The sequence below is a fragment of the Primulina eburnea genome, chromosome 18 (assembly GCF_022965805.1).
Source record: "Primulina eburnea isolate SZY01 chromosome 18, ASM2296580v1, whole genome shotgun sequence".
Classification (NCBI taxonomy): Eukaryota; Viridiplantae; Streptophyta; class Magnoliopsida; order Lamiales; family Gesneriaceae; genus Primulina; species Primulina eburnea.
Genome location: NC_133118.1, coordinates 5,378,654 through 5,402,334, shown reverse-complemented (window position 1 = coordinate 5,402,334; position 23,681 = coordinate 5,378,654). Strand labels below are relative to the sequence as shown.

Sequence of the window (23,681 nt, the reverse complement as noted above, 5' to 3'; positions counted from 1 at the left end):
GCTAATATTTAATATATGTCCTAAACTCAAAAAACTATTAATTAGATCTCTCTCTCTATTTATAATCTATATATATTATATTATAACGGTTTTGTCTTCATTTTTCTTTCATTTAATAATTAATTTTGTTGGCATTTTCAAGGCTTTTTGACGTTTTTCACTTCATTTTATAGCTTATCTCCATGAGTAATTAATTTTTATCCATTTATTTATTCTAGGTAGATTAATTGCTAATATTTATTATATGTTCCAACTTAAAATTTATTAATTAGAATATATATTCTTTTATGAATTTATGGTTTTGTCCTCATTTTGTTTCATTTAATAATTAACTTTGCTGGTATTTCCAAGACTTTTTGAAGTTTTCATGCCGTTTTATCGCTTTCCTCAATGAGTAATTAATTTTTGTACATTTTTTTTTATTCTAGGTGGATTAATTGCTAATATTTAATATATGTCCTAAACTTAAAAAATTTATTAATTAGAATATTCTCATCATATATTCCTCTATCTGCTTGTTATGATTTGATTTCCAGGCTTTTATTCTAGGTAATGAATTTATGCTTCCATTTATCGATAATGTGCACAAATAAGTTATTATATTTAGATTACTTGCAATGTTTTTTATGATAGTATTTTTTTAATTACCCTATTTTTTTCGGACTTCGGTTTTTCTGTTGATCGATCATATGAAAAAATTAGTTGTTATAACTGGCTATCGTTATTGTAATAAATTTTTCAAGAACCAGTTTCTATGTCAACACAACATCTGCTCTTTGTTGTAGAATTTTAAATAGTAAACGATTCACTAGATATAGACGAGGGTGATTTGAAAGAGAGGGGTGTCGGCAAAAAGAATTAAATGCATATCGGAAATTGAATGAATGATTGGTGACACGGACAACGCGTTGAGTTTTATTGAAAATAAGAATATGCGGACAAATGGTTCTATAAATAGAGCTCCCCCTCATTCTGAAATCATCACTTTTTCAAGTTTTCTCTCATCCTATAACATTTGAGTGCTTAGTTTTATAACATTTGTGAGGAGTTTGCTCTCATGTATTAAGATAGTGTGTGCTCTATTTGGAAGCACAGTGAGTGGTTGTATACCGTAAAATATTATAGTGAAATTCTTTTCATCTTGTCCGTGGTTTTTATCATAATAATTTTTAGGGGTTTTCCACATAAATCTCGGTATCCAGTTTATTCTTTATTTTCATATTTATTATCTCAAACTACCGCACATAAGACCAACAAGGGGTGCCTTCGGGAACGTGGACATAGGTGGTGCGGAAAAATAGCTCGACGCCAAGATGATAAAAAAGTACGATAACTAGTACACCATAGGTGCATTCTTCCCGGTTCATATGTAATTCTTTGATTCCTCGTGGTTTACAAGAAAGAATTACTTCTGCGAAAGAAAGGTCTAAGATTTTGAATAGCGGTCCCGAATTCAAGTTTAGAAGAGTTTTACACTGATGTCACTATTCGTATTGTCTTATAAATAACGAATAAAAAAAATTATATATATATATATATATATATATATATATATATATATATATATATATATATATATATATATATATTGGTTTATGTTGTTTTATGTTAAAACTTTGCGTTTACTTTTGTTTCTCTATATACGAACATAGTTTAATTATTAGTTTATGAAGTTACTGAACATTTAGTTTTTCCATGGTTCACATTAGTGCTTTTTCGAAGTCACGTAAGCGAATTATCGGTGTCATATCATCACCACATCGAAAGAAAAAAACAAATTTCTAGACAAAGAAAATAGTAAGCCATTTCTTCTGCTCCCCGTTATAGAACTCTGGGCTGCTATCCCTAATGCCTTGCCCCTCTTCCTCCAGTCGGCAGAGAACGGATTCCTATGCCTCGAGAGCTGGGAAGTTTTTAGCAAAAAAGAAAAAGAAAAAACAAAGATAGAGGAACAAAATTGAAATTTGACAACATAGATGATCAAAATTATAAAAAAACAAATATACAAAACTAATAGTACAATTTTTTCATATAAATAATTATCTTGCAAATCGGTTTTATGGAATAAAAATAAATATGAAAAAATACATTTTCATTTATTGTGATAATTTGATTAGATATTTTCACTCAAAAACAGAAATTTGGTCTACCATGTACTCAAAAGAAATATTATTGTGCAAGAAGAAAGAAAAAAATATTTAAACACTTATTTCCCAAATTTAGTTAAATTTGGGACATTAGAGATATCTTGTTTAGTGACAACACTAATAAAACAAACCTATGATCTAAACAAACATTTGTGTTCAAGGAGAAAGAAAACAAATCCTGATTTGGGATATTAGAGGTGTTTGGTTTAGAGAAAATTCCAATATAACATCCCTATGATTGGATTCAACTATAGTCTTAAATTTCGACGAGCTTTAGTTTACTCCTAATGAATGATGGTCCGATTGAGAATTGTTTATAATTAAATATAATATAGCGTGAAAATTTATGCTTGAAATATGGACGTCAAATTTTATGATAGGACCTCCATTTATTGGGTATTTCACAAAATAATCATCATTTACACTCCACCCCGTATAAAAAATAGGAGCAAATTGAAGATGAAGAAAAATAACACTTTCGAAGATGGTGATCAAGTCAATTCAGTTAAGACCAATCATCTTATTCTGTTTTTTATTTTTGTTATCATGTTATTCGCTGCCGCATTAGATTTGATTTTTATCGCATTGTAAAGACGGTGATTTGATTTATGTTAGAGGCTGATTCTGGCAAGAATTATACTAAGGCAGCGTTTGGTTTGGAGGATAAAATAAACTAATGATTAGTATGTAAATGATAAAGAAAATGATTGTGGTAGAAATGTAATATATGGTGTAAAATAGTATTTTGTTTGGTTTGATTTTTAAGTTCAGGATAATTTTGAATTTTTTGATGAAAGGACAAAATTGCCCTTTCCTCTTTTTTTCTTCTCCACTCCGGCGGAGGCGGCGGCAGGCGGCTGCCGTCAGCGGTGGTCGGTCGGAAGCGGCGGTGGATGCCGGAAACGGCGGCGGTGGTCGGCGGCGGTTGCCGGCGGTGGCCGGCGGTCGTCCTTTGGCGGGGTTGTCGGTGGACGGTCGGTGGAAGGAAGTGATGGTGAGTTGGAATTTAGGAGAAGGGTAAAATTGGAAAAATAAGATGTATTAAGAGTGGTATAAATAATCCTATGATTGACTTGGTTAAATAAAAAACGTACCAAACAAGTGATTAGGTAGCTTAAAAAAAATAAACCTACCTAATCCACCAACCAAACGCTGCCTAAGAGTCTTATTGTTTACGACTGTGTGATGATTAAACAATGTCGGATTTTTTTATTGGTAGCGAAGCTCGATTTGTTACCAGACATTTCACTCAAAGCCATGGAATTTAGTATACTGATACATTTGCCTCTATTGCCAAAATCCACAATGTTCGGATTTTGTTATCTTTTAGCGGCAAATCTTGATCGACCATTCCACCAATTCGATATAAAGAATACATTTCTGAAAATTGGAGAGGAAGTTTACATAAGTCAACCTCCGGAGTTAAAGACACTCCTGAAGCCCAAGATACAAATCCATAGAACCTATTGTATTAAGCCCATAGGATATATAGCAAGCCCATTTATTTGAGAACAATCTAGAGGAATCAAATCAGTTACAACGGGAGTGTATATAACTCTTTCAAAATGTAAATGCACGATACGGTTGAGAAATGAAATTCACATTACGCGTCCCTTTCTTCCTTCTTCTATTTTTCTATTTTGGTATCAGAGCTTGATCATCCATGGCTGACGCCATCTCTGGCATTGGGTTTTCAACTCATACCTCTGTAAATCCATCAGCAAATACAAGCTCCCTACTCGTGAATCCAGCTAACCAGATAAATTCAGTTAAGCTTAATGACGAGAATTTTCTTTTATGGAATCTCCAGGTTGCTGCTGGAATTCATGGGTTGGGGTTAGAAAATTTCATACTCGAACACCCACATGTCCCTCCTAAAGTGGTTCCTAATGAGAATACCGCCGACGACGTCAACCCTCAGTTCATTACTTGGAGTAGACAAGATCAACTTCTGTTTTCCTTTCTGTTGTCTTCCATGTCCGAATCTGTCCAAAGCCAAATGATCGGGTGTGATACATCCTCTCAACTTTGGCTTCAGGTATCAACATTATTTGCCTCAAGATCAAAAGCTAAGGTGATGCAATACAAGCTTCAACTGCAAACCATGAAGAAAGGAAATCAGAATATGAAAGATTATCTCAGCAAAATGAAAAACATTATGGATACTTTAGCTGCCTCTGGTCACTCAATCAGTGAGGATGATCAAATTTTATATGTTCTTGGTGGCATTGGATTGGTTACGACTCTGTTGTAGTTCATATTACTTCGAGAATTTATACTCTATCATTATCAGAGGTGAATGCTCTTCTGTTAACTCATGAAGGTCGTCTGGAGTCTCACAACGCTAACAATGAAACGTTGCCTCACTCGGTTAATGCAGCTTCGTTTGCTCCTACTAAGAAAACTGATTATTCTCTTTCATCACGAAGCCCACCTCCTGATTATTTTTCATCAAGAGGCTCCTTCCCTCGAGGCCGCGGTCGTGGCAGAAATACTCGGGGAGGCAAGCGTTTGTGGAACAACAACAATGGCAGACCTGTTTGTCATTTGTGGAATCACAGGTCATGTGGCTGGAATATGTTACTACAGATTTGATGCCCAGCACACTGCCAAACCTCCAAGTTCCGTTCGTTTCCCCTCATCAGGTCCTTTTCGATCATCACAACAAGGTCAATATCGATCTCCTCAGCCTTCCTATCCATCAGCAGCTATTGCAACTACCAACTCTGAATCTGCAGGAGATGAGTGGTGGTTTCTAGATTCCGGAGCATCTCATCATGTTACGAATGATCTTGGCAATCTCACACTTGGGTCCGAGTACACTGGCGGTGGTAAGGTTCATATGGGGAATGGTGCATGTCTGTTATCGTCTGTTTATCTCACATATTGGTGAATCTACATTTGGTTCATCTTCCTTTTCTCGCCCTTTCCGTTTGAAAAACCTACTTCATGTTCCTCAAATAACAAAAAATCTTTTAAGTGTTCATCAATTTACCCGTGATAATAATGTCATGTTTGAGTTTTATCCTTCTTATTGCCTTGTGAAGGATCTAGCCACGCGAGTTGTTCTTCTCCGAGGAATTTTACATGAAGGCTTATACAGGTTCAACCTTGGGCCACTTCATTCCACTGCTGCTTCCCAACCTACATGTCTTCACAACACTCTTTCTGACGAGAACTCAAGTCCTCCTTCTTCACATCAGCATTCAATTAAGGCCTCATCAAGTGTTCTAGATCAGTGGCACTATAGATTAGGCCATCCTCCCCTTTCTATTGTTAAGCAATTTCTATCAAATTGTAATTTTCGTTTTCCAAGAAATGAACGTATGCATTTATGCGAAGCTTGTGAACTTGGAAAAAATCATAAACTCTTGTTTCCTTCTTCTCAAACACAATTCACCGAACCACTTGAACTTATATTTGCTGATGTTTGGGGTCCTGCTCAAACACTTTCTCGAAATGGGTTCAAGTATTACATAAGCTTTGTTGATGCTTTTAGCCGTTTTACATGGATCTACTTTCTTAAGTTAAAATCAGAAGTTGTTCAAGTGTTTGCACACTTCAAAACTCATGTTGAACTTCAACTAAACAGAAAAATCAAAGCCTTTCAGTCTGATTGGGGTGGGGAATTTCAAGCTATGAGCTCATTCCTTCAAACCAATGGAATAAAGCATCGTATCTCTTGCCCTTATACTTTGAAACAAAACGGGATTGTTGAACGAAAACATCGGTACATTGTTGACACCGGTCTTTCTCTTTTAGCTCATGCATCAATGCCTTTATCATTTTGGGATGATGCTTTCTCCACAGCAGTCTATCTTATCAGTAGACTACCTACAGTAGCTCTTCAAGGACAAATCCCCTTCCAATATTTGATCCAAAAGCCACCAGATTATTCCCATCTTAAAACGTTCGGATGTCTTTGTTTCCCATGTCTCCGTGATTATAATACTCACAAACTTGACTTCCGCTCAACCCCATGTACATTCATTGGTTACAGTGACAAACACAAGGGCTACAAGTGCCTTAGTGCTACTGGTCGAGTCTTCATTTCTAGACATGTTAAATTTCATGAGAAAATTTTTCCTTTCTCCAAGTCCCATGTTGTTTCTAGTCCCCCAGTCACACCTCAATCTTCCTTTTACTTACCCACAGTCCCTGCATCTACATCCGTTTTTCCTTCACATTCCTTGCCTTCACCCATCAACACCACATCTACTTCTTATCCTCCACAATCGGATTATACACCTACTATATCATCTTCTACTTCTCCTCAATCCCAGTCAGTCCCTACATCAAGTGATACACTTTCCCCCTCTCATTCACCTATCCCCACAGCTCCTATGCCTCCCATATTGAATCTTCATCCAATGGTTACTCGCTCCAAGGACGGGATTTTGAAGCCTAAGCTAAATCTCTCTTTGCATTCTAATATTTGGGAACCATCTTCTTTCCAGGAAGCAAGTACGCTTCCTGAATGGTGCAAAGCTATGGAGGCTGAATATCAAGCCTTGATGCAAAATCACACCTGGACCCTTGTTGCAGCACCCTCTAACGTGCCCATCATCGGCTGTAAATGGGTATTCAAACTGAAAACTAATCCTGATGGTTCCATTGCTAGACACAAAGCCCGTCTTGTCGCTAAAGGCTATTCTCAAACTCCAGGACTTGATTATACAGAGATATTCAGCCCAGTCGTGAAACCCACAACCATCCGACTTGTTCTCTCTGTGGCTGTTGCTAAGGGTTGGAGAATTCAACAAGTTGACGTCAATAATGCTTTTCTCATTGGCACACTTACTGAGCTTGTGTATATGCGTCAACCCCCAAGTTTTGAAGCTCCGAACAACAACAATTCTCTTGTGTGCAAACTGAATAAAGCCATATATGGGATCAAGCAAGCCCCGCGAGCTTGGTTTGCTCGGCTCTGTCAAACTCTCACACTTATGGGCTTTGTTGAATCCAAAGCTGATGCATCTTTATTTGTTCAAACTCATGCTGATTTTGTCATTTATGTTTTAGTATATGTTGATGACATTTTGACCACAAGAAGTGATAATACTCGGGTTCGATCCCTCATCTCATCCTTAAACAGTCAGTTTTCTCCTAAAGATTTGGGAGATGTGAATTATTTTTTAAGCATTGAGGTTTGTCGATCTTTGGATAAATCAATGGTTCTTACTCAAACCAAGTATGTGCAGGATCTACTTCTTCGCACCAAGATGAACAATGCCAAAGCCTTGCCAACTCCGATGACTTCAGGCCTTCGATTATCTTGTAAAGATGGGGATCCATTTCCTGACAGTACTCTTTACCGAAGTACCGTCGGAGCTCTTCAATATCTAACCATTACCAGACCTGACATTGCATTTAGTGTCAAAAAAGTCTGTCAGTTTATGCATGCTCCCTCATATTCTCATTGGAAGGCGGTCAAACGAATTCTACGTTACTTAAGTGGCACTCTTGGTTTCGGTCTTCGTCTACATCATAGCTCTGCATTTACTCTTCGTGGTTTTTGTGATGCCGATTGGGGTAGTGACCCTGATGATCATCGATCCACGTCTGGATTTTGCTAGTTCTTTGGATCCTCTCCTATTTCTTGGAGCTCCAAGAAGCAACCTATTGTATCCAGGTCTAGCACTGAAGCGGAATACAGAAGTGTTGCAAATGCTACATCCGAGTTATTGTGGATTCAGTCCCTTCTTTCTGAACTCCACATTGTTGTCTCAGATCCACCCATTCTATGGTGTGACAATCTCAGCACCATTGCACTCACTGCTAATCCAGTGTTACATGCAAGAACAAAGCACCTAGAGCTTGATCTTCACTTCGTTCGTGAGAAAGTTTTGGCCAAACAACTATCAGTACGCCATGTTCCTTCGACTGATCAAATTGCAGACATACTTACTAAACCATTATCTACAATGATGTTTCATCGACTTCGGTCCAAGCTTAGCGTGGTTCCTCATCCCCTACTAAGCATGAGGGGGCAAGTTAAAGACATTCCTGAAGCCCAAGATACAAATCCATAGAACCTATTGTATTAAGCCCATAGGATATATAGCAAGCTCATTTATTTGAGAACAATCTTGAGGAATCAAATCATTTACAACGAGAGTGTATATAACTCTGTTAAAATGTAAATGCACGATACGGTTGAGAAATGAAATTCACATTACACGTCCCTTTCTTCCTTCTTCTATTTTTCTATTTTCCGAGATTCGAAAAAATTTGGAGAGTCGTATTGTATACAAACTTAACAAATTTCTTTATGGGTTAAAGGGTCCCATCGTGCCTGGTTTGAAAGATTCTCTCAGGTAATCAAGAAGCTTGGGTATTTTCAGAAAACAAGCAGATCATTAAATCTTATTTAAACATTCCGAGAAGGAAAAATCAATTATTCTCATAGTATATGTTGATGATATCATTGTCACCGGAGATAATGATGAAAAGGTAAGGATCAAGTTGATGATGGAACAAGAATTCTAAGCCAAAGATTTTGGAAGAAGAGAATCTCTCTCTCAAAGAAAGTACACCATAGATATTCCAAAGAAAGCATGTATGTTGGGGTGCAAACCAAGTCATGTGTCTATTCATACATTTGGGTACACAGATTTTTAACTGCAACTGTCAAGAATATACAAAACCAAAGTTTAGTCAGAGAAATCTTGAGGGAATGTACTCGTTTATTCTCAAAGGATAACTGTAAAATTCTTCGTTTCTACTATCGCCCTTCCAGCTCTGGAAAGGCACGAACCATGGAAGTCCTCTGTCTTCAAATGCATGATGAGCTTCAAGTGTGTTGTCTAGGATCGTCCCAACTATTAAGGCCACGGTTGGTGGTGAAGAGAATATCGTATTCAATATATCATTGAACTGCAGGAAACAAAACAAAAAGGATACATCCCATTTGAATCTTAAGCAATACTGTAAGCATTGAATGGCAAACTGAAATGACAATTACTGAACATTTTCTTGGTTTCATATCACTAATACAGGACAAACTATCTAGTGTGCCTACCAATGTTCTGTGAAAATAGAAACATGATGCTGTCTGTTGTATTGTTTATAGTACTTGCGTCGTATCCTTGCAAAGAGTTGTCTTTTTATAATGCCCGTGCCATACAATCAAAAGTATACATCAGACTAACATTTTATAGTTTCTCCGCCTCAGCCAATCGGTCGATTTGGAAGGTAAAATGAGTAGTGTCTGTTTTCCCACAGCATAACATTTGCATACTTCTCTACAGAATCTTAGGGTAGCAAAGTTTCAAAAATAGAAGGACCAAGATCTTGTAATACAATTTAGAAGAAATAGGTGATCTCCCATCACCGATCTTGAGCAATAGACTCCTCGTTAGTAGGCATGTCACATAAAAATCATAACAATAACCGACTACTGCAATATTCTCATCATTTTTCTAAGATGCAAGTTTTTAACCCCAGCACCTCAGATGCTTCTCAACTAAACATATGGATCCATCCATGTTGGAACTAAAAGGAGTATACCTCGGGCAAATTACTCGATGATCAATGTATAACTTTCTCATTGTTGCACGGTATGAAAAATTGGCATCCATAACTACAATATCCTTTAATCCCAAATGATAATGTGTTTTCAACGAAAACATGAAGACATCAGAGAAAATGTCATAACACCTACCCATCCCGCATTTGTTCTGACAGGTCCATGTCCAGACAAATCTGTGTTCATCACAAAATATTGGGGAACAGATATAGCCAAGAACAAAGAGACGCCCAATACGTAGATGTTTCGCATTGAGTTGCTATTTGTAAACTGTATAAATGAAATCCCGACAGCAGCTGCAAAAGGTTTGCAAAAATGATAAAACAAGTAAAATACATGATGGTAACAGGTACTACTGCTCCGAGAAGTGACTCACCAACAAAGCCATATAAGATACAATATATAGCAGCAAATATCGGCAATGGAATTGATGCAAAAAACGCACCAAATTTTCCTGCAAGGCAAGAGTTATAAATCATAAATTCAAGAATTTGTGCCTCCTCACAAACAGCAACCTTCAGCAAAATCCCACTCAAGACAATAAAGAAAAATCCACTCTTTATCTTATTCCAATTATCATCTACTACTTGCCTCATCTCACAATCATAAACGAATGAAAAGAAAAGAGAAAAATAATACAGTGAGGCCCAGTTAACAAACCAAATATGGAAAAGAAGATCATAAAAGCAGTGGATATCTGAACAACTCTTCTGCTCCCAACACGAGTTAATCCCAGGAGCCCGACATTTTCTCTGCATAAAGGAAGACCAACAACGATCACATAAAACTTGTTTTATAGGAGTTTTCACTGCAAGGCTGCTTAACTCAAATTAATGTGGAATGACTCAAGTCCTACCTTTTCATACCCTTCCCCAACTAATATTAGAGACATGATTCAATATTGTAAGCATTTCATTAAGCTTTAGTACAGAAAAAAGTCATTTGCTAACAGATAAAGGAAATAATTTGACAAGGGACTAATATTTCTTGAAATTGTTAGTTCTAAGCTTCCTGATTTGTTTTTCTTACAAAGGTCTCAATCATTTGAGAAAGGTATCCTGTGACCAGTCTACATTGAATATCCGGTTTGCGCAAACTGAGCTAAGTAGCATTCATGATATCAAACAATGGTACCTACACATGTCAAATGTCATAGTTTTATTAAATTAATTTTAGAAATTTGATCTCTTTTCGTAAGACATTCTTGTGCGTGGTTTTGATGGGGATCTGAAAGTTGACATGGAAATCAAGTAGTATTCCTGAAGGATTGTGACACAAAGTGGTGCACACAACTTTCTATTCTTTTCCCCTTCCAGGATCTATTAATTATCAAACATATTTTTCAATGTATAAAAAAAAGATTCAAATGGCAGACATGATATTTTGTTTGGGAGCATTTGATCAACAAGTTACACTTGTCAGAAAAAGTTTTGCATGCTTTTTTATCATTAATTTACAGATATTATGAATATAAGAAGCTTCGTAGATGATTAGCAAGAAACGGAAGGCGGGATATCTAACAGATAAAATAATAGGTCTCCATTGAATTGCAATTTGCAAGATGCAGCACATGGTTGACTAGAATTCTTCAATATGATAGTCCTGGGTGTCATGCGGCACAGTCCCAGCATAGTTAACGTAGAGATAAGGAAGAAGTCTTTTTGAGGCACTGTTAATATTTTTAGCAAGAGATTTTGCGGGTTGCTAGTTGCTTCTAGTTTCTTTTGTTTTGCTCAACTCCCCATCATTACCATTTACCAACATACACCACATGTACTCAAAGTACTAGTCGCAGGAGATGGTTGAACTTGAAACAGATGTGAGAAAGTAAACAATTCAAGCATGGCACCAGAGTCTTACACAGAAGCTGTAGTTCCAACAATGGAACCAAATATTCCTTCAATCAGCTGGCCTATACCCTGAAGATGAAGCGCGGAAAGGTTTCACATCGTAAATTCATCATAAAGGGTTAAAACATACCCTTTTATGAGAAAACACACACAAAATCATTAGATTTCATGAGCTTAGACCTGCAGACCAATGCTCCGGCTAATGACAAATGCAGGAGGTGAAGTAGCACCAGCAAGCCGGGCTGCAGCATAAAATGTTCCAGTCGACTGCAAACGACCTTAATTATAGCACTTAAAAACAAATGATACTCCAAGTGCGACTACATTAAGCTTATCGAAAAGACTGAAGCAAAATAGCATTTCTAATGTCAGTAACGTGGCATTCAGATAGATTTAATCAACCACCACTAGTAGTCTCGCAGTTAGATCTAATCAACCACCACTAATAGTCCATTGCATGTATTGTAAACATTTGTATATAAGAATAAAAGGTATTAATATTGGCGTTTTGGTAGTTTTCCAAAATGCAACAATTGAAGGATGTTTTGAGAAAAACAAATTTGGGGTACTTTTCAAAATGAATAGAAGGTTCGACATGAATTTCTGTATTTCCTAATAAGGACAACGTTTTTAGGTTTAGGTACTTCCTTATTGAAACAAGGCAAAGTAGGGACATCATAGTATGCTCCTTAAGAGGTGGCAAGGATCAACAAACCTCTGCAGAAGAAACAAGAGCAGCGCCCATCATCCCAAATACATGGCTAGCTCTAAATATCGGTGTACCCCACTGGAAAGGATATGGAATCTTGATCCTGAAATGAAGTAATATCAAGAAAAATGTGAATTCCCGAGCCATAATCCCCGTGTAAGGCCCTGAAACCCCATGCACATGTTTTGATAATTTAAACCCATAGATTTGTATTTCTTTTGTCATGGATAAGTACATAAATGTTTGACACAGCCACATATGATTCATATTATCAAAACCAAGCCGAACAACCAAAGCATTTTGAATTCTGGTTATCTCCGGCAGGCGATGAAGTCTGTGGCATCGTCACAATTGTCGCATTTGTTGAATTTATTTTATGTTCGAAGACCAATTCAGCACTGGATTGCACACCAAACAGCCCGTCAAACAGTCCCATGAAAACATACATTAAGCATTTTTAAAGCCAATTCCTACATAATCCAACTCCCAATCATCTCTTCCTTGAAACATGGTATTTTGGGCTAGAAGGCATAACCCCCTTTGGATTATAAACCTTCCCAAGCCATCCTCAAGGCAAGAAGGTTGTTACCCTTTCAGTAGCTCCATCGCTATGAAGACATCAAGAATTGTTCCGTGTTCGTCAAGTTCTAAGTAGTTAAAAGCTAATGGGTATGATATATGTACAAGTTCTCTGCTCGAATAGACTATTTCAAGTTATTTTGATGGTTTGTGCAGCAAATGAGTGAAGCAATCTCTGCTTCTAAAATGGATATAATGATGAGAAGAGGCTTACATGGTGTTTAGGATACCACATCAGCCATTGGTTAAGCTATGTTTACCGGGATTGCCCCTCTAACGGCATCTCCAAAATTTAAATAAGGTTAATTATTAGAGCTATGGCATAAAAACGTGTGAGTTAAATGTATGCTATGATCGGTAACATGTGGCAGGTACTAGGGGTTTTAACTACAGTTTGGTTCGGTTTTATATAAGAATTCGAACCACACATATTATATCTGTTTCAAAAAATTTCAAAGCAAACTAAACCATGATTTTTTTATAACCAAATCATTAATTTCGGTTTGGTTCGGTTTAGATTATTCAACATAAATTTTAATTTTCATAATGAATTAGTGCATAAAATACTGCAATTCAGAAATATTAGCAATTGATAGAAGTTGAGTGGGTATTGTACTTAATCATGAAATATAATGATTATTAGTAAAATATTTGAAATAAAAATAATTACACAAGTTACAAAATTTTATAACTTAAAAAAAACATAAACTTTCAGGGATGTGCTTGTGCATATTTGGGTTAAAATCTACAATCAATAAATTATCAATATAATTGTACTGTTACAACACTCACTAATAATAGAATATAAACTAAAATTCAAACAATATATTTCTATATCCAAGAAAAATCACACAAAATTAACAAAAACTATTCCATATTTTTTTATATTAGTGTAATTGATTTCGGTTTATTTTTTTTATTCAAAACTTGAACAAAACCAATTTTTTTGATTTGGATGATTTTAAAACCAATCCAAACCGCGATCGCCGGAAAACCAATCCAAACCGTTCGGTTTGGTTTGGTTTAACATTTTGGTTTGGTTAGGTCTGGATTCTGAACACTCCTAGCAGATATGATTTTTTCGGTGACACAGGTCACTTGTGTGCTCATATTATTATGTGGTCAGTGCTTTGTCTACCCATGCGACAAAATTGATACTTATTAGCATGGTTCTACTTCATGGTAATGAGATGATATAATTGAACGAAAAATGATACTCATTATGAATAATTTGTTGATTATAAATGTATGCAAAGAACGTTTGATTCACATAGTATACTGAGCTTGATTGATATTAGCACCATGTTGATGCGGATACCTGGACTAAAGGGGTTTTGTCGTAGCCAGGGAAAGTGACATTAGGGTATAATCTATGGTGCCCCAGTGGGGCTTTATTCCTCATAGTGGCCTTAGTTGTTGTCGAGCTACATTTGGAGTATATCCCCAATATGATCGATTAAATGATTTGGGTAATCACCCTATCGATTAGATGATTTGGGTAATCACCCATTCTCAACTTCCATTTTTCTTTGGTCCCATGTATTCCTCGAGTATAAATATAAAATCATACTTGAATTTTTATCACTGTTGAACACTAGAGCAGATAGATTTTATGTTGTTCATTTCCTATCATGCCACGTGAACGGTTCACATCCAGTTTCATGGGACCAGTTCATCACCTTAGACAGCATTCTTGTTGATTGGAGTACAGGTATTAGGTTTCGAAGCTGGGCAATTGTTCAAGGATAAGGATAATGGGACTCGAAAAAGGTTTCGGTTAACTTGGAGGGCCTGTCTCCATGTAAACCATATTTCTTGAAACTTAATTATGCATTGTATGCACTTATTAGTAATTATGGATTGTTGTGCATCATCATGGAGACTATGACCAATAATATGCCCATGTTAACAGCTGAAATATATTTTGTAGATCAAAATAAATGGAATTGCAGTATATCACGGTGAATGCAGAGTGTACCATGGAGCAGATGACATGAGATAAGAACGGTCCGTACGACAGCTTAATTTAGTCTGCTCACGAACATTGTTGTAAGCACCTGCAACAGTGAGAATCGCAGCGAAAGCCCAGATAACTCCAACACACACAAACAAAGCATACCTCTCCAGCATAGTTCGAGCAACTGAATGGATGTGTTGCAGGTACTACATGTAGGGCATATTCATTCTTGAAATTGTCCAACTAGAAGAGAGTAGAGGCATAAATTTCACAAGTAAAATGAAATCTTACTTGTTGAGAGATAATAAGCAAAATCAACATGGGTAGGCCAATTTCCATACAATTAGCGAGCTGCGCGAATGCAGAGAGACATGCTTCAGCCAAAGAAAAATCTTGTATTAATCATTATTTTGTTTGATGAAGCTGGCAAGAAGAAAACAAAATACCTGTGGAAAGCCTCTAGCAAATAAACCAAGACCTACTACACAAACAGCTGGCACTATGATCACTGGACTAAAGTACCTATGAGGAGATAAAGTTGACCAAGAAAAAAGATAACACAAATTAGGAAACTAACAAATAGGCCGAAGTTGTCACCTGCATGTTTGGGTAAATAATGCCTATTAAAGTTTAATTAATGTACAAGAAGAACGGAGCATATGAATATTTTTACCTGGTAAATTTTCCCCAGGCACTGCTATATCCAAGTATGATGTTCACAAATGACGACACTATCAATGCTCCTTGAATAGCTCTTATTGTGTGAGTGAACCGCTACAAGAATCAATATTTAAAACAATTAAAAAGAAAATTTCATGTCAAAACAAGGGTAAAAAGGCCGAGAGAAGTACATATGACCAATGCATCATAAGGCACAATCTAGAAGTCCTTAACCAGCCCAAAGTAAAAAGTATTGATGCCGAACCAGAATCAGCCAGCACAGAATCCTAAGACCGATCAGGTATTGGAATTGCTAGAAGGGAAAAGTATCATCTCAAGAAAACATACAGAAGGCCAAATTACATTGCTCAGCTTAGTGAAATAATAATTTGTCAGTTGCTGGTTAGCCTTTCTCCATTATTGTGTATCAAACCAGTCAAAATCAATTACAAAACTTGCATATGTTCATGTGATAACAGTCGCTTAGAAGATTGAACCCTAAACTCATAATCAATTGCATATATTTCTCCGCATATTCTCCATTTCTCCGTTCTTTTTTCCTTGTAAATTCTTCTTTTGTTTCTTTTTCCGACCACACACTCCCAGTCCCTTGAAGAGTTCTTTAATGATCTATTAAGCTGGCCTGGAGGTATATTAATGCTAAAAGGCGACTGTGACTACATCCAGAAATGACAAAAAGTTAACGCCTGTAAAGATAAGTGCGGATTTCAAAAAGAGGTCAACTTCTACAAATATTGTGGTTTGAGAGAAAACGAGTATTTCGGAAGGAAATTAATTCTTATTCATAATAAAAGAGTACATTGCTTATGTATACATAACAATCAATTGATAAGAAACTTAATCTAATCTAAACCTTAAACTTGAAACAATAGATAGAAAGTTATATAATAAACTAAAGAACATATCCTTATTTTAAATTCAAATATTCAACACTCTCCTCAAGTTGGGTGATATATGACGATCATGCACAACTTGAACACCGAGTCTTCAAATGTGGGTCGAAATAGAGCCTTTGTCCGGAGATATAAAACTTGTGACTTGCTAGGAACGTAGTTAACTTTCTAGATTCCCATCTCAATTTTTCGCTGATGAAATAACGATCGATCTCAATATGCTTAGTGCAATCATGACGAACTAGATTCTTGGCAATGCTTATAGCTACTAGATTGTCACACTTTAGTTCGATTATCTGATGTCCTTCCAATTCAGCCAACACCCTTTGGAGCCATATTCCTTCGCAAATCCCATTGGCCAACGACCGAAATTTTGCTTCTGCACTGCATCTTGCCACCACTGTTTGCATCACTGTATACTTGTATATGTCTTGGGATGGTTCAACGGAAAAACAATCCCTTGCCAGGGAACCCCTTTAGGTACTTCAATATCCTAGGAACAGCCTCCATGTGTTCCTCTGTTGGATTGTTCATTAACGGACTTTATGAAGCTTACAACAAATCCAATATCTAGTCTTGCATGAGAGAGATATATCATCTTGCCTGCTAATCTTTGATATCTTCCTTTATCGGCAGGAGGACTGTCACTCTTCTAACGAATTCTTACATTTGGGTCAATTGGTGTATCAACAGGCTTGCACCCCATCATCCCTGTTTCCTTTCAGAGATCCAAGACATATTTACTTTGGGAAATAACAATTCCGTGCTTTGATCTAGCCACTTCCATTCCCAAGAAATATTTTAAGAGTCCAAGATCTTCCATCTCGAATGCCACTGAAAGCAGTAGCTTAATCTAAGTGATTTCCTCTCCATAGTTTCTACTAATCACAATATCAACAACGTAGACAATGATAACAAAGATTTTATCTGTGTTGGGAGTGTTTAACAAACATAGTGTGGTCTGATTGGCACTGAAGATACCCATTGTCTTTCAGTATTTTGTGAACCTGTGAAACCAAGCCATATAGGCGATTGTTTTAGGCCATAGAGAGATTTCTTCAACCTACATACCTTGTTTACATTGTCTTCTGACTCAAATCCCGATGGTATATTCATGTAGATTTCCTCGTCCAGGTCCCCATTTAAGACATTCTTGACATCAAACTAGTATAGTGGCCAGTCTAAATTTGTGGTAATGGACAGGAGAACACGGACTGTGTTCAGCATAGCTACAGGTGCGAAAGTTTCTAGATAATCAATCCCATAAGTTTGGGTATACATTTTTGCTACCACTCGTGCTTTAAATGTTTGATGTTTCCATCAGCTTTGTGCTTAACTGTAAAGAGCCATTTGCAACCAACTACACGTTTTCCGGGGGGAGGTCTGTGATTTGCCAAGTATTGTTCTTTTCAAGGGCCCGAATTTCATCACTGTCGGTTGTTCTCCAATGTGGATTTTGGATAGCCTCATTGATTTTCTCTCCAATGTGGATTTTGGATAGCCTCATTGATTTTCTCTCCAATGTGGATTTTGGAGAGCTTCATTGATGCTTGATGGTACCTGTATTTGATCTAAATTAAAGCAAATGATTTGGATGGAGAATATGATTGTTGTTTGAAAGTGTGACACACATGTTTGGGTAGCTGACACGCATCACAATGAGGGAAAGTGAACTTCTATTATCAAATAAATGTGGAAACAATTTTCGAAGGTACATAAACTTCGGATGTCCTAGTCGAAAGTGCCACAACAAAAGTTCACCATTCTTATTGGATTGAAAAACAGAAACAGGAACACCAGGAGTTGAAGGCTTTGAGACGGGTTTCATCTTGAGAAGGCACAGGCCCGCACAATAATCAGCACTGTCAATCGTCCTCCCCAAGGCTAGCTTTCGAAAAACACAAGAGTTAGATGAAAAAATAGTGGTGCAAGTCAGATCTCGATTCAACGTGCTAACCGACAACATATTGCAATGAAGAGCAGGAACAAATAGGACATTATTTTAAGTGCAACATAGATGTTAAACATATGGAACCCGACCCGAGCACCCTTGTGCAAAAACCATCTGCTACTTGAACCGATCGAGGGACAGAAAAAGGGCAATATGATGTAAACAAATCCAACTGACCAGCCATGTGATTCGACGCCCCTGAATCAATGATCCACGATTGTGAAGGAACACGGTGAGAGAGAAATACAAGGGAATTATCACCTTGGATAGTAGTAATTCTTGATCCAATGTCATTATGCCTGCTGGCGGAATAGCTTTTGGAGGACATCCAATTGGGCACTGGTGAAGGGCATTGACTCAGTGGAAGAAGGATCAGCACCTAAGACAGTAGCATTAGCTCGACGTTCTCGCGCAGGCTTCCAATCCGCATGCTTGCCATGAATTTTCCCGCAAGAATCGATGATGTGATTAGGTTACTTGCATTTTTCACACCAAAGTCGTCCTGGAACTGATCGTCCTTTCGTGGATGTACACGTGTAGCAGAATGCGCAGAGTCAAATAGTTATGATGGGGCTTGGCACTGTAGAATGAGGGCAAAAACATAAGGGGTTGCGGGGGTTGCGGAAATGTGCAGCGAAGAACCCAGCATCACCGTGCGACAACTTTCTTCCTGTCTGACCACCGAGAAGGCAGCACGGAGGCTCAGGACCCGACCACAGACATCATCGATAGCTCGATTTAAGCCCATCAGGAATTTGAATACACACTTACTTTCAACAATTGAGCGATAGAGTTCCTCGTCCTTGGTGCATGTCCAATGAAATTCTTCGATGAGGTCAATTATCTGCCATTGTCGAGTCAGGGCAAAAAAGTAGTCAGCAACCGAGCTTTCGTCCTGGAGGAGATCGTGCACAGTTGATTCAATGGCAGAGAGCTTGGCCATCTTGTATTTGAAAGAATGTGTCTCTGACCACATAGCAAATGTCTTTTGCAGTCGAGCAGAGGAAAAAAATTTCGCCAATTCCAGGCGTCATTGAATTAATCAACCAAGACATGACTAGGTTGTTTTCTTCCTTCTAAGTTTTGAATGTGACATCACCCGAGTCAGGTCGTGTCGCACTGCTCGAGAGGTGATCTTCCTTGCCACGTCCACAAATGTACATGAGGGCAGATTGTGACCAAGTTTAAAAATTCCGGCCTGTAAGACGTTATGGAGAGAGGAGAAGCATCGCCCATGATTTGGGTCGTGCTCACCGGCGTTGATGAACTGTCGGTGGTATAGGCCATACCGTACTTCATCATTGGCCACAACCGTGCTCTGGTACCATGTGGTTTGAAAGAAAACGAGTATTTCGGAAGGAAATTAAATCTTATTCATAATAAAAGATTACATTGCTTATTTATACATAACAAATCAATTGATAAGAAACTTAATTTAATCTAACCTTAAACTTTAAACCGTACATAAAAAGTTATCTAATAAACTAAAGAACCTATCCTTATTTTAAATTCAAATATCTAACAAATATATCTAGCTCAAAACTGCGTGATAATTTAACAATAAAAACTTAATTCATTTTGAGGCAAGAACAGATCGATCCTATTGGTAGGCTAACATTTGGTCGAAGAGAAAAAGAAAGAATAATCAAAACTTTTAAAAGTAACAAAGAAATTGAATCAAATGCTCAGAAAAATTACAGTCAAGTTTGCATTAACAGAATAATTACAAGCATAATGGACATATATGAACAGCATAAGATGAATTTCTAAAAATCATGAGTAAGAAAAAATTCTTCAACCAGATTTAAGGCATTCTACCACCCTAAGAGATGGTTTTAAATAAGGCAACAGCAAATTTGCACATCAAGAAAAAGTGCAGGAATCTAAACCATTAAAAAGAAAAAGGGTGACAATAGTCTGTTAGAGCAAGCACACAGGAAAAAATTTCAACAACCCCTTGTGACATCTAACAATAAAGTTTATGTACCTCTTGGTCATCTGGAAATGTATCACCAGATATATCGTTGACAATTCCCAGTACCGATATAACATAAGCAAGTGAAGGGCCCATCACCGTTGGAAGGCGTGTGCCAAACCATGTTTGCAAAAGGGTGTTCACTCCCGACATAAAGAGCAATGACTGAATCACTCGAGCTCTATCGCCCTGTTTACAAGATTTTAAAAAATTCCATTATAGAGCATTAAGAAACCTCTACGATTGATCAACCTCCCAAAAATGTGAGCATAACAAAAAACTTACAGGACCGCCACCCATTGGAGGTACGATTGTATTGGCAATCAATACAGTTGTTCCAAGCATCACAACGAAGTGTTGGAAAGCTAACACCACAGTTTGTACTGCAATACGTGAGTTAAAGAATCAGCTCAGATATATCAAAATAAGTTTCGGTTATTGTTTGTGATTTTAATGCCCACTCACTCTACTGACTGAAACCTAAAGTCCATTCTGAATGAAACCAGTTGTATCAAAACCGAGCCAGTTGATTGACTTAAAAAAAAACTTGGATGATGGATTGCCAATATTTGTCCATATTCCAAACAAGACCACATACCACGGGATGTGAATTCGAGTGTTCGAACCAGGAAATGGACAAGGGACAATAAAATCCATAGTATATTCTACGCCTAGTGAACAAAAGGTGAAAACATTTATGATTGGTTACAATTCAGCATAAGGGACCAAGAAAAGCAAGGAGCATCATCGATTCTGATTCAAAAGAATATTGAAAAAAGATTCCATCATCAAGGGCACTCCATCATTGAAAAGACCACCTTTTTAGTCAGGATACACTTTCTTCCATTTTTTGACCAGATTAAGAATAATAAAATACAATTAATCACACCTTTTGACAGCAAGATAAAATTCCATTAAACCCATAAAAAAAAAAAATTAGCCAGGAACAAAACAGCATTAGCATTAGTACGCCAGCGAAAAACCCAGCTTCACTCTGTCTGTGTGTGCGCGCGAGTAACTTTTGTTCTAAAAAGTACAAACCCAGAGATGGGTTGGAGTGGATGCAGTAATTAAGCTGCAGAAGCTGTTCCGCAGGTGGGAAAAGAGGCCCTCTTGCGGAACCAAGTGGCGGTGCTACTACCGCAGGCGGTGGCGGCTGACTCGGCGGTGGCTGGTGGTGGTGATGATGCCCTGTCTCCACCATCTTTCTCCTTGATTAGCTCTTCTTTCGGGCTGTGGAATTTCAACCTCCCCCACAGTATACAACAAGTTTATAGCACCCACACACACTCACTAAAGCTAAAAAGTAGTCTTTTTTCAGGGGTGGTGGCTTCTGGGGGATTTCCAAGAACACGTACACAAACCCGACTCAGCAAACTTCAACTTCTCGAATTCCCTGAAACGAAACTCAAATTTCTTGGAAGTTGGACAAAACAAATTCAACTTCACTTGGAGAACTTGGGTTCCTTTTCTCACAAGTTTTCTTGGAAAAACAAGTTCAGACTCGAATTTTTTCTGTTTTATTTTTTTGTCCCAGATGAAGTTTCCCAACAAAGAAAAGTAATTTCGTATCAGATATACATGTATTTTCTTTATAGTGTTAAAAAATGTGTGTGATTAAGACAAGGAAATCAGAAGTTGGACGTTTTGTCCTTCTCAAGGAAAGCGCATGAACATAGCGCGTGGGCATGCGAAATATCGAGGCTGGAATTCCCAAGAACGCCCTCGCAGTCCTGTCCCTCTCACGCTTTTGACATTCATGCATAACAAGTATTTCCTCTATTTTAATATTCATCATCTCAAATAAGACTTTTTTTCTTTTTTTAGATAAGTTAGAAAGTTTAATCACTGAAAAGTTATTATGTTAAGAGTATTTCAATTTTGGTGATTTGATAAATTGAGTCAAATTTAAATGATAATGAGCCAAACTAAAACTTTTATAAGACAATTTGTTTAAAACTCAACTGATATCCAAGTCTATCAAACTAATGGCTGAAAACCAACTGAACTAAAATATAATTGAGTAAATAAATAAACAATCTTTGAAAAGTTAGTCAGAATACTCAGAATTACAAAGCCGAACTATATGATAAAGTCTTATGTACTAACAGTAACTGAATTGTCAGAAATTCACGAGCACTATCTACAGTGTACGAATTAAAACAGTGACATGAAAAATACGAGATAAACATCTATAATGTTTGATTTTACCGACTCTTGGATCCAAATCTATAAATAGAAGAATATGTAAATCAGTTAGGCTCTTTGAAATCATTGTATAAGTTCAAATATTCAAATTTTCAATAGCGCAACTGCTTTCAAGTGTGAGGGTATGTGCTCTTAATTAATATTTAATTACCAAACAACAAAGATTAATTGGTGTCAACAGCGAAAACGAGTTTAAAACGTTCATTTGGGCCTACAGAAATTTTGGCATGACCTCCTCGTAAGTAGGACATCCCAAAAATTTCAAAACACAACAACAACAATATACGCTCGAAAATAACATCAAGTTCACAATCAACCAAAAAAATATCTTACAACCACACTGGCCAGGACTAGACACAGGATACCACAAATAAAATCCAAAACAACATAAAAACAACATCATACAGCTACACAGAGCATCTCCCTGACAAATGTATCAAACCAGTATAACATATAAATATCTGGGAACTCTGACACAAACCAACTGACTACTGGATATCTCACTGACGTTCCACCAAACGCGTCAAATCTCCTGGAATGACCTGCTATGGCATCAAAAGCAACCACAACATAGAAAAAAACAGGGATACCCCAGTACGACAAACCAGTAAAAACACGACGTATATAAAAGACAAGTAATAATACCAAGAAATGTAATGACATGTGATGTATGAATGGTACAATAGAATAACGGATACCAAATGGAGTACAAACAAATAGCATCATCAACAGTAACAGTGGCCACCCGTGTCAGGAATGCAGCATCAAATCGCAGCTCGTCCATGCACGTAGCATCAGGAATGCGAGTAGCTAAGTCGCTCGTCCCTAGCTTTTCATCTAGGAATGTGGCTAATCATAACCAACTTGTCCCTCTGTTGACTTAATATATATATATATATATATATATATATATATATATATATATATATATATTTATATATATATATATATATATCAACATAAATCGACGTCCAATGATTCAAGGCTCAATATGTTATGCCACAATTTATGCATGAATACAACAAAATAAACATTCAAGGCACATAATATCAAACAACATTTACTGAATATTCTTACACACCAATATAAGCGTCGTAATGATATAGGTTTGAGTGTACCTCAACTATAAACTTACAATACCACGGTAATTTCTTGAGGACTTCCTGAAGAAACTCGTCCAACGATATAACCTACAATATAAAT

The 23,681-nt window shown here is 37.1% G+C and overlaps 1 protein-coding gene across 1 annotated transcript; it reads right to left on the bottom strand.

Moving 5' to 3' along the window:
• Window positions 1-8,666: 8,666 nt before the first annotated feature.
• LOC140820260 (nucleobase-ascorbate transporter 3-like) lies at window positions 8,667-21,851 on the bottom strand. Its single transcript, XM_073180599.1, has 14 exons — window positions 21,312-21,851; window positions 20,556-20,653; window positions 20,283-20,459; window positions 15,444-15,544; window positions 15,217-15,292; window positions 15,062-15,121; window positions 14,792-14,976; window positions 12,241-12,337; window positions 11,706-11,792; window positions 11,536-11,594; window positions 10,336-10,427; window positions 10,052-10,129; window positions 9,811-9,971; window positions 8,667-9,023 (listed from the first exon to the last, which is right to left on the bottom strand). The coding sequence occupies exons 1-14, from the start codon at window positions 21,472-21,474 to the stop codon at window positions 8,805-8,807; spliced, it is 1,653 nt and encodes a 550-aa protein (XP_073036700.1). The 5' UTR covers window positions 21,475-21,851; the 3' UTR covers window positions 8,667-8,804.
• Window positions 21,852-23,681: the final 1,830 nt, after the last annotated feature.